Genomic DNA, 12,506 nt, shown 5'->3' with positions numbered 1-12,506 from the left:
GTAATAGTCTGCTGTTCTGCCTGTAGCTTATATGCATAACCCGAGTAATAGCAGCTTGGCCTAAGGATCCACAGCCTAGCATTATCCCTGCACACAACAATAGCTCTGGGAGTGCTAGGTCTATTTTAAGCCTGCTCCTACTCACAATTTGATGTTTCAATACACACAAATCAAAGCCTTCAAACAGATGCTGCCCACACACTAGAGACCCTTTGAAACTTCACGTCTATCACGGCTGCTCACATTTCTCAGCATACGTCCTCCGGTGGTTTTCGGAAAGGGAGTTTCTGTGCTTTGTTCATCTAATATTCACTTCAGTTGTACGCTAATAGTGAAGAGAGACTTGACTGCTCGCTCTTGGTGTCCTCTCTCCCGTTACCTTTGTTGGCATGTTCTTTTTCTATCTTTTTTTCTCCATCTCTGGCGTTTGATTCTCCACTTCACTGTGATGTAACTCTGACAGATAACATGGGCTCCTCCGGCAGCGTTTCCAGGTGCATGCCTCGTGCTTCTTCCCTCATTTATGTGCCAATGTCAAGAGACAGATAATGCGGGATGCGATTATTGCTGTGTCTTTACGACAGCGTGCCTCAGACTGCTGCATTAAGATCTCCCAGCTGTGTGTGAGGTGATGGTGGCTTTATGAGCACATGTGAGGCATAATTGAGTTGTTCCAGAGTGGTAGTTGTAGTAAGAGGTATCCCAGGCTGCCTGGGACGGGCTGATAAGCTGCTCTCTAGACCAGAACTCCTACTCAAGCCACAGGTGACCCTACACACTCATCCCGAGCTTGCATGTGTGTGTCTAAGTGTCTGGATTCTTGCCCGCAAGGTATTACTCCCTCTTGCCTGTAGGCCCTTAGAGAAATTCATGTGTAAGCTCTGCTCAGGCTCCAGAGATTAATGTCTTTTCTCCTGCAGAGCTGAGAAAGGGATTCATATATGAGTTCTCTCATCTTGCACTGAATATTCACACACCTCAGAGTCTCAAAGGAGCAACGAAAGATAATTAATTTCAGGATGCTTCTTTTTTTTGCTATGTATGGTTTGTTCCTGAGAATTGTTGCAGTCTCCTCGACACTCCTCTGCTGCCTCACCGAGTGACAACCTGCCAAGTGACAGTGAATGAAGCAGCCTGTGATAAAGGGAACAGCAGCAGCTTAGTTTGCTGATAATACTGGCCAGTAAATTCTGGGCTACATAGTACCTGCACACGCAGGTACTCGAGCGCTGTGCACCTGGTGCTTTGTGTCATATCCAGTGAGATGGAAGCTGGTGGGCCGCAACCTAAAGACGGCCTCCTGTCAACTTCAAACGCTCTGAAGGAGCAGCGAGGGCCAGGCGGCGTTCTTTTGAAGCTGTGCACTCGTCCTCCTCTCTAGACCCTTTCTGTCCCACCTATTGTAGACCTTTTCCTTCCACCTTGTCCCCCTTCAGCTCAACCCACCCTCCCTCTCTTTGTCTTTTTCTCTCTATTTTCAGTGTCTTCAAAAAGCCTCTTCCTCACCCTGCCTCTTATTATTTATGTACCGGCGGCACAGATTTAATCAGGTGTGTGTGTGTGTGTGTGTGTGCGTGCGTGCGTGCGTGCGTGCGCATTTTTGTAAGTGGCAGCAGTCAGATGGGCCTGTCAGAGACAGCATATGGCATGTGTGAGTGACACAAAAACTATCTACATACAGCGTGTGCAGCTTTGTGTTAGCTGTTCTGCAGGGTGGGAGGGTTTTCTTATTTTCTATAGAGTAACGATGAGTTCGATTTAGTTTGTTCATGCCCTCACGTTGTTCTCAAACAAAGCTCTGAGTTGCGTTGAAGTAATTACAGAGACTTAACGGCCGAGTCAGACTGGTTTACAGGTTACAGGTTTGCTGAAAGTGAAAATATTACTGTAATGTATAAAATCAGTCTGTTGGTGTCTTTGTCTGTAAACTCCTCCGAGACCATCTGCACTCAAACTTGAACTACAGGTGCTTTACTACTTATCTGATGGTTCTCATCTATATCAGGCATTAAAAATGCATCAAGTTGCCTAGCAACAGATGAAAACTATTCGTTTTTAGCATTTATGAACTTTCAACACCTCATAAAAAAAATGTGTTTCAGGGGAGTGACATCAAACTCATATCCACAAAAGTTTCATTATGCATGGCTAGCAACCGCCTAGCAACAGGCCAAAATTACACTTTTTAGCATATATGCAATGTCTGTCTATCTAGAAATAAAATATTCATTTCAAATTTTAAGTATATCAGTTTACCAACAGCATGAACAGGCCAAACAGTATAATAGCACAGAGCCGTATTCGTATCGCCGATGTTCCAGGTAGATCAGATCACCAATCTGATATTTGGATTGGATATCCGGACTGGAAAAGGTCAATGCTGATGCGGTGAACGTGGCTCCCTGTTGCTCTGCGTTTGCTGTGTCACAGTCAGTAGCAAAGCAGCATTTGCTCATGTAGAGAGACTTTATCGTTCATTTTATGCATCGCAGTCCTGTTTACACTTTTGTTGTTGATCCTGATGATGTTAACAGTCCATATAAGAATAATCGCAGTGTCTTCCTCAGAGTAGGAACACCTCGCTCATTTAACACAGCTATTGGATTTTTACTCTGTGTCAACAGATCAGTGCATCCTTATATCATGGTGCCCGATATGCAAAACAATTTTTTTTGTTTGTTTATTTTTAATGGATGGTAACACAAATTGGTGTAATCTAGGGAAGGGTTTATCTCTTCAGCAATGTTGGCTTCATGTAGCAGAGAAGCATCACTACTGAGCAGATAGTGGTGCAATAATCACATTAACTTGCTATGTAGTTCCCATAAAATCCCATCACTTCTCCTTTTCTGTGTAACTTCATAAATACAGCTAGTCAGACATTTACATTCATGAACTTTGGACAGACAGTTGAACAAATCAGGGAGGGGTCATCTGAAGTTGCCTTTTTCTCCTACATTTCAGATAACTCATGATATACATGCACTGTCACTACTGGAAACGCTTGGTGTAATTTTAGGTGAGGTTTCTAATGAGCTATTTATATATAGTAATATGTACCTATTCTTTTTATGTTGAATTTTTTGCAGGATATTAGAAGAAGGGGTAGTTTCAGCAGCTTTGGCAGATTTTGATGCCAGATGTTTGGACTCGTGACCCCCTGAGGTTGGTTTGTGTCTCCTCCCCTGTCCTTGAACTTGGTATTTTTCGTTTGCAGCCACTTATACTGGGGATTATATTAATATTATCTTCTCACTAATAAAAATCAGCATTGCTATCTGGCACAAAATCTATGCGGGCTGTGCTGTAATTAGTTTTTAGTTTAACTCTGCAATTAATGACTGTGATAAGTGCAGAGTCATTAACTCTGTATTAATGAATCCAAAGACTAAATAACACCTGAACTGTGTCACTGATCAGCCCACCTGCAGCTCCTGTGATACTGGTAGAGTTCAGCTAATTATTTTTGGTTGTTTAGACCAACAGCTTCACTCTCTTAGCTCACCCGTTAATTTAGTTTTCACAGACACAGTGTATTTTACACTGGCAGTTTCACGGCCCACTGCAGACAGACGGCAAACATCTATCGGAGGAACATAGTTTGGCATTTAGCAAAAGAGGGAACTGGACATTTAACAGCTGGAGACAAACAGAACTTTGAGGGTGGTGAATATTCACCAAGCAGCCAAAGGTACGGATGCTGATGTTGCTGCTTGCGCAGGCAACCAAGAGGTTTTCTATAAACATCACTTAGTAATGTTTTCAGATCAAAAGTCCAAATATTCAGGTGTGACTAGCTCTGTAAGTTTTCACATTTAAATACATTTGTGTTCAGTTTCACAAAACACATTTATTTATTTATGCATTTCTTTTAGTTTTTTTAGGTGTTTTGTATAACAAGAATAAAAAGCATAAAGCATATATCAGATGGGTTATGCTCTTTATTTACCCTGCACTGCACCCCTGCTGCTGCTGCTCCATGTATTTAATGGCAGTGGCTATTTTTAGCTCTGAAAGAAACTCTTATGAGGAAGTAATAACCTGCAGCATGCGCTATAAATGTGCATTTCTCTTTCTCTTAGGGTTGTGCTGCATGGAAAAAAAACAACATAAACGACATTTTGCACCGATCGGGAGTCGCCATAAAAGCTCAAACCGTCGATCATGTTTGACAGAGCGCCGTAAAAACAACAGCGCTGTTCGTTTTATTGTGTCTGTCGTGAATACGAAGTCTTGTTTTCTCTCTCTGTGCAGGTGAGAGTGCGATGAGGAGAAGTTTCAGAGTGTGAGGCCATGGGCTGCACCTCGGCCAAGCAGGTGTCGGCCGTGCCCAGCGATGAGGAGGGACGCGGCAAGGCCTACAGCAACGGCGACGTCTTCACCGGTCAGTTCGCGAACGGATGTCAATAAAATCTTCACTGCTCCATTTCACTCAGTTGATTGCTCAGCGTGGACCCATTACCCCGCCTGCCCACACAATATACATCCTCATTGTTACAGCTCACGGTACTTCGGCAGAGTGTAAAGTTCTCCAATTCAGACAATAACTGTCAACACCGCCGCTTTTATTGGAGATGTCTGTGTTGACAGTTCGTGTAAGAGAGGAAGTAACCAGTTAGTGAGATGACGGCGTTGAGTCGTGTCCTTGGATGGGACCTGGCGTGTTCGTTCCATCTCCATATTGCTATTCTTGCGTTTTTATTAGAGTAGAACAACAGAGAAACGTCTTCTCGCTGACATCAAATGCTAAAAATGTAAAAAGTGAAGGTTTCTGAAACTGTAAATGGTAAACTGCTGTCACAAAGCAGACAAAGGCTATTTGATGGGCATCATGAGTCCATACTGCTTTGGTAACCAGCCAGAAAGGTTTGAAAACAGCTGGATTAGCTCAAAAGAACAACAGTTTTAACAATGCTCACTTTCTACAAATGTGTCTCCCAAACACGACCTAATTTTGTAGATTTGATTAATAAAAAATGCAGAGAGATTCATTAGTAATGAATATACTACAGTCCTTAGTTGCTCCCTTTGCTTTAGCAGCGTGTAGCCGGCTGTTGTGTAATGAGGGGCAGGAATAAAAGCTGGAGCCGGAGAGAGATGATGGGTGGCGGAGGGATTAACAGTGATTAAGAATTAGGAGCAACACTCTGGTATAGCTGCAGGCGGGTGAATGGATGTGGCAGATGATGATCCACAGGAGGTCCCCTCTCTCTGTCTATCTGTCATCCCCCTCTCCCTCTGATCTTTCTAACTCCTCTCCAGCCTCTCACCTCCTCCCTGTAACCCCTCTCTAACTCTGCTCCTGCCCTGTTTCGTGCTCCTCTCTGTTCTCTTTTGCCCTCTTGTCTCCCGCTTTGTCTTCTGAGCAGCGCCAGAACACGGCAAGGAGACATGAAGGAGAGCAATGAGATGAACATTTTTTTCCTTGAGAGAGGAAGAGAGTGACGTATTTTGGCGCTGCAGGCCTTTTTTTTTCTTTCTTCAATCTATTCTCAACTTCTGTGTCTTCCCGTCCCCCCTTTCAAGGCCTCGCTCTTCTCTTCCTTTTTCTCTCTGTCACACTATTTTGGGTCTCTGCACCCCCTTCTCCTCCCTCCTCCTTCTCTTCCTGCCTTCATCTCCCAGTGTTTCTCCCAGCTCTTTTCCTCTCTTCTTTGGCACAACATTAGGTCAGAACCTTGTGTCCTTTCACATCCCCTCCTCCTTCCTCCCTCTTAGTCCCATCCTATCCCCTAGTCTCACTGTCAGTTGGTTAAAGGGAAATCTGGAATGGCAGTGCATGGGTTGGACTACTATTTGAGTGTGTGTGGGGATATCTTTGTGGGGACCAAAAATTGGACAATTACAATACTTGTGGGGGCCAACAGCCCTTATGGGGACCACACATTTTAAGGCATTTTTGAGGCTCAAAATGTGGTTTTAGCGTCAGGGTTACATTTGGGTTATAGTTATATTTAGGGTAAGGGCTAGGGTTAGGCATTCATTTTTGATGGTTAGGTTAAGGGTAAGGGGCCAGGGAAAGCATTATGTCAATTAGATGTCCCCACAAGATATGAATATCCGAGGTGTGTGTGTGTGTGTGTGTGTGTGTGTGTGTGTGTGTGTGTGTGTGTGTGTGTGTGTGTGTGAAGGTAGAGATGGAAGTGACCTGGATTGTGCGGATTAGAGTTATCCCAGGCCTCAAAACCCCAAAAGCATCTCCCTTCTTAATGCCCCCCTTCCTTATCTTCACCCGCTTCGCGTGCACATCTTTCTGCTGTCGCTGTCGTCACATACTGTGCAGTCATTCTTTCCCACTCGACTCGCCGCCCTTTACAACCGCTGCCAAACTGGCTCGCAGCATCCGGTTTACTTCTCATGACTTAGGCGGAAAACACTGGTCGGCTCTGGTCAGCCTACGCACACAAGTGTAACCCCAGCGGGCTGCGCGTCGGTGTGTTTGTATTCACGTATGCGCTGATGTTTTCATATCAGTGTGCTCAGTTAGACAGTAAGCCCTATTCATGCTCATGCAGATCTGCCTCCAACAGATTGTCTGGCAATCAGTCTGTCCTTGTGCCCTCTGTGTGCGTGAGTGTGTATTTGTATGTCCCAGATATTCAGACTCCGGCCGCTAACCCTAACCAATCCCCCAAATGCCCTGCCCTCCCCTCCCCAACCCTCTCTCAGTCGCTCTCACACAATAACCGGAAAAGGCTCAGCTCCATTACACAAACGCTGAGGGGACGACGAGGGAAAATAGCAACACTCTCCACAACATCGTGCTGCTGATGTCTGTAATAATTACAGTCAGAGGAGATTAGAGTGGAGATAGCAAGTATATCTGATTGTATATGTGGCAGCTCAACATTTATAGAAAACAAGGCGGTGTGCAGTTTCAGTGTTTATCTCAGTTTTTGTGCTGAAAGGTTCGACTGTCTCACTGAATGAACACGTTACTGTCCTTCTGTGCCACAAGCAGACAACGCTACAATCACTTCCTGGGAGTAAAACGGGATTGCTCAGAAATTATTGTTCAAAGAAACTCGGGGCTTTCTTTATCGGACTGCCGAATGAGAATCAGACCTTGGAAATATTATCGCAGATGAAAAAAACAAAACAGACCAGTTGCTTTCTTGAATTAACCGATTGTGCCGTCGGTTCCCTGTTAAACTCGAGGAACACAAAACACAGCTGACAGCCCAAAGTCACAAAGGACATCGTTTCTGTGTACGTTGCGTGCCGAGTGAAAACGACTCCTCTCTGGGGCAGCGCACAGACCTGAAGGTCACCGGTTCAATCCCTGGGATGGAAAGATAGACTTGGAACCAGAGGTGAGAGCAGCATTAGAAATGAATCCATCAGAGGGGCAGCTCAGAGTCAGAGAGGCAGAAATGGGTTGCACATGTGCAGCAGAGGCAGAGAGGATGATGAAGAAGATTCATGGATGTAGTGAAGGAGGACATGCAGAGGGTCGGTGTGACAGAGGTGGATGCTGGGATGGGGGCAGACGGTCTGCTGTGACGACCACTTATGGAAAAGAAGGAGGAGAAGAAGGTTTTCAGTATTATGAAGGCAGTTCACTTCTTGCTGGTATACATCGCAATGTTAACTTCTGCTGCAGACACAACCTGCTGCAGAGCAGGCTGCGACCTGGAAAGATGCCTCAGACCTCAGTGTGCTGAGAGTAAGAGGAAGTTTTTAAAGTATTGTCTTTCCCTGACGCACATTAGTAGAAAAATAGATTTCTACTAATTTTATCCTCCCTATCAGCTCTAATATCTGAAAACAAGGCACCTATGTTTGTACTTGTTGACCTTTATATCACATTTGCATGTGCGCTAGGCTGACATTTGAATTGTACTTTTATACTTGTTCTGTACCTGCTCTCACACTCTCGGGGCTGCAGCTGAGAGATTTTAAAAACCGACACTGTCTTCCGCATATCTGAACAGTTCAATTACACTCCTTCCTTTAAACTTTACAAATGCACCAGCTCTTTGTAGTGATGATCATCCGTACAGAGCTTTTAAACACTGCTCATCTGTCAGTTTTTTCAACTGGTCTGCTGACAATAGGCCTGTCTGTGGTTCTGGTGAATCATACAGCACCGCCTCCGTCATGTGAACGTGATCATTGAGAAACCAGAGGTTAACTTGGGTTGATAATGACCTTTGTGTGACCCCTGACAGCAGATGTTGGGTTAAATGGACCTTGATTTTAAAGGTATGTTGCGTTTTTAATAGAGGGCTCATCAGCAGCTCAGTGGTTAAGTGGGACTGTGTTCAGAGGGGAGGCAAAAAAAACCTGATTCATTCAGTGATCTTCAGAAGCCACAAGCTCCACAGCTGATTACAGAAGTTGAACTAAAGAGGAAGCTAACTCAGAGTCATGCACAGACAGCTCAAATACAGTCCAGCCCTGTGCTGACCTGTTGTTCCTTTCCTCATTTTCTACTGTTAAAATGGTGGATGGTCATACCGACCTTGGTACCAACCACCTGCGGCTGAAATCTTCTGTGAAAGGCAGCCAATCAGAAAGCAGGTTGGTTTAAAGTATGTCCTGAGGTCCAGTATAAGATAAATAAAGATTGTTTTAAGCAGAAAATCACAGGAAGCTACTCTGGAGTCCAACAACAAAATTTGTGGAGCTGGAAATGAGCATTTAAGTGTCTGTGTATGCATATCTGCTCCCATGCACTTCATCATCACGATCATCACTTTATTTCCAAAGCACTTAAAAACAACATAAGTGCTGTAGAAAAAAATGAGAGATCAAGTGTAAAACATTGAATCAGCTACAAGTTCATTCATAAATGCCAGATTTGAAATAGTACTACGCTAAAATCTGAGTTATGTGCTCTTGTTTGCTTTTCTGGCACAATTTCACCTACGTCCCAGGTGCATGGAGAAGTTATTAGGTTACCAGACCAACGCGTTTCGGCTTCATCATGACCCCGATGAAGGCCACAAGCCGACAGGGTCGTGAAAATCGTGCAGCAGCGTTTTTGTAACGGGTGTAGACGTGAGAGGGAGGCAGAGTAACAATAATCCAGACGAGAGGTGATGCCTTTAGGTGGGATCTAGACAGGATGGGCTTGATTTTTGACAGCTGCCTCAACTGAAAGCACTTAAAAACAGGGAGGACTCGACTTGCATGTGGCGGTTAAGTTTTAGGCTGGGGTCCATTTTCACACCTAAATTAGTGATGCTGGATTTTTCATGTATGGCCAAGGAGGAAAAGTCAAAGGTAGGGTTACAGCTGGAGCTACTGGATTTAAAAAGCATGACCCCAATCTTTTTTTTCCTTTAAAATTAAGGAAATTCGGTGCCATCCATCCCCTGATGTCACTGGGATAATCAAGGAGAGGCTCTAATGCACACAAGAAGTGTTTAAGCTCTTTATGCATACAGGAGGTCTCATCCGTATGTAAGAGTTCTCTGAAAGTCGTGTTTATGCAGTAAAGTTTACTTATTGAATCCATCAGCTCAGCTCGCAGATGAGCAGAGAGCCTGCGCTAATCTTCTCCGCTTGTAACTTTCTCTTTACGACAGATCAGACGAGAGCCTTCATCAAACAAAAGCATGATCTGTCTCAGTGTTGGATATTTCTGAGAAGCTGTCCCAACACTGCAAATTCCACTTAATGTTTTTATTTCTTTTTACGTGAAGTTTGACTGTTTTCACACAGATGAGACTTTCCTCAGGTTCCTTTCATCTTGGAAGAGTTTTAGTGACAGTGAGAGACAAGCTGTAACTGACTTTCATTTGTGAGCAGCTGTGTCAGTCTCTGGAAACACATATCGGCACCCGGCGTGTCTCCTGCATCTCTTACTTACTTTACTGATTAATCATGAGTCAATAACTTTTATTAGTTGTGTTATCAGTTTGCTATTTCGGTGATAATGTGTGGGAGTATTACTCAGAGATGAGATATCAGAGTATCTTTTTGGCATTTTAATAAACACGTAAGGGCTCTGAGTCAGTCGTGACCTCTCAGTCTAATCTAATACGGACATCTAATTAGCCAATCACATGGCAGGAACTCAGGGCACTGAGGCGTGTAGACATTTTCAAGATGTCCTGAAGTTCAGACTAATTGCCAGGGTGGGGAAGGAAGGTGATTTTAAGTGACTGTAAATGTAGTTGTTGGTGTGAGTGCTTCAGATACTGTTGCTCTGCTGGGATTTTCCGACGTGGCCGTCTCCGCCGTCACAGAGATGATATGATTCGACTGGTTTGGCTGCTTTGAGCTGAAGGAAGGCAACAATAACTCAAATAACCACTCATTACAAACTAGGTGTGCAGAAGAACATCTCTGAATCCGTAGCATGTTGAAGCTTGAAGCACATGGGCTGCAACGGCTCCTGTGAGCTACATACAGGAAAGTGAAGCTGCAGTCTGCACCAGCTCACCCAGCTAACATTCACACATTCACACTTCAGTTGTTGCATGCAGACTGGAGTCAAACCACCAACTTTCCGATTAGTAGGCAACCTGCTCTACCACCTGAGCTAAAGCCACCCCAGGCTTTCTGACGCTGATGCTTTGAGTAGAAAAGCTCTATGTAAGAGCCAGTCCACACCGTACCCATCTTCCGATAGCTCAGATAGTCTCAAACTGGTTTGTTCGTGATGATGAATCTGATCCAATAGAGCAACTTCAGGATGCGGTAAACGTCATGGATGCAGCAGCTGTCAGGGATGTTTCCAGCAGTGTGCTGAATCTGTGCCATAAAGTATAAAGATGGTTCTGAAGCATTAGCAAGGTGTTGCCTAATGTGTTCCCACAGCCAGTGCTTTAGTTCAGTTGTAGTTAACTGTATAACCTTCCTCCGATAGTTCAGTGACTCCAGCTGAAATGTTAAACGGGCCTTGCAGTAATAAACTGTTTGAGATCGTTCTCTTCCTGCTTTTCATCATTTTATCCCTGCCGGCAAGATTTCTGTTCAAAATATCATAAACAATTATTTTTCTCTCTTCTCCTTTCAAAGCTGATAGTCATTTCATTGGAGCGATGGTTGGTGTGTGTGCGCCTGTTTAGAGATGAGGGTTCGCGTTCAGGTGTGAGTGTCACGGCCAGACCGATGATGGCTTGTAGCCAGGCTGGCTGAGAGGGAGGACACACAGCAGGAAGGACAGAGTGACATAGCCACAGGACAGGCCAGCGAGAGCTATGAGAGCAGACACACACACACACACGCTTAAATAAGGCGATTTAAATGACTCATACCCAAACAAACACTGCACTCGCATGAAATGACAAACGTGCTGATTCAAAGACGTTTCCATTTCTATCTGCAATGAAACATGCTTGTGCACACACACACATGTGAACACACGCGCACACACACTCTGACTGCTGGTATCTTAAGGTCAGCGCGGAGCGCCGCTCTGTAATCAGAGATGTGAACGACGTCCACATCACAAAATCGCGGCTTCTCAAAATAGTTCTTCCCTTTCATCTCTCCCCTCTCCGACGGGCTCCCTCCCTCTCACCCAAAGCGAGCCCAGCATCGATGTGACGAAACACCCATGTCATCTCTTGTGACACAGCGTGCCACGCGCACGCACGCACGCACGCTTCACATACAACTCGCGCAGCGTGACCACTTTCTTTGCTCCTATCTAAATCGAAGCAAAGTCTGTGATGTGATGACTCTTGATTGGTGCAAGCTGGGTCACTTTGATCTGTCTACCGTTTATCGTCGCGTTCAGCTGCCATCCTGTGACAGAAGCAGAACATTCAAACACTTTAACCTCTCAGGCTGCAGCTCACCCAAATTATAATGCCACATGCTCCTCAATGCTTGCTTTAAAATTCCAGTTTAGGCTGATTTAGTGTAAATCCAGCAGCTGCTGCTAATTTTACCCCCTCTGTTCGTTTGTCTCTGCCCTAAAAAAACAGATTATATAGCTTGAAATTGATGCTGTTGCCCCTCTGCCATCAGGAGAGCAGAGGAAATAGCTCTTAGTACTGTTTCCTACAGTAGCACCGTATGCACTTGTGTTTACAGAGCAGACCTGAGCTCGGTGAGCCTGTGCTGTGTTACAGCGCCGTATGTGTGTGTTTGTCGGCATGTTCAGACAGGAGCTGCTTTGCTCCGACTCGTTTACATTCCTGAGACAAACAGCAGAAAAGGAGCTGGCATTTGTTTCTCTCGTCTCTTTCTCTTCATCTCTGCCAGCGTTCTCTCTTTCTCTCGCTAATTATTTCGGCTCTAAAGACACACGTGCGCGATGTAAAAACACAGGTGATCGTGGGCTTAAGCACACATCAGGTGAGGAGTTGGGCGAACCCTTCAGCCGGGTACGCGGGGGCACAGACGGACGTCACGCCGACAGACACACTGCAGAGAGAGCGTGGGGGCAAAATACAAAGTGTGTAAGAGATAAAGCCACTGGTACTTATCGCCTTCTCAGCTGCTTTATCAGTTACGAGGTAGTCAGCAGAGCTTGTGTTGTTGCTCAAGGTTAGGCGGGGCTCGGGGTTACGCAAATGTGCCGTACATATCATTTCACGTTACGG

The 12,506-nt window shown here is 44.9% G+C and overlaps 1 protein-coding gene across 2 annotated transcripts in view; it reads left to right on the top strand.

The window, feature by feature from the left end:
- Nucleotides 1-12,506, top strand: part of LOC146607611 (uncharacterized protein C1orf21 homolog) — a 31,211-nt gene that overhangs the window by 10,410 nt on the left and 8,295 nt on the right. The window contains exons 1-2 of one of the 2 annotated variants that reach the window (XM_085347459.1): nt 3,099-3,165; nt 4,255-4,384. In XM_085347459.1, the coding sequence (XP_085203585.1) occupies nt 4,294-4,384 (91 nt within the window). In that variant the 5' untranslated portion in view covers nt 3,099-3,165; nt 4,255-4,293. Of the gene's footprint in view, nt 1-3,098; nt 3,166-4,254; nt 4,385-12,506 lie in introns of those variants that run through there. The other variant, XM_085347458.1, reaches the window with a different exon arrangement.

This window comes from Diplotaxodon limnothrissa, linkage group LG23 (assembly GCF_057381915.1).
Source record: "Diplotaxodon limnothrissa isolate DT_005_m linkage group LG23, D_limnothrissa_male_GT1.1, whole genome shotgun sequence".
Lineage (NCBI taxonomy): Eukaryota > Metazoa > Chordata > Actinopteri > Cichliformes > Cichlidae > Diplotaxodon > Diplotaxodon limnothrissa.
This window is presented reverse-complemented; position numbering and strand designations above follow the sequence as displayed.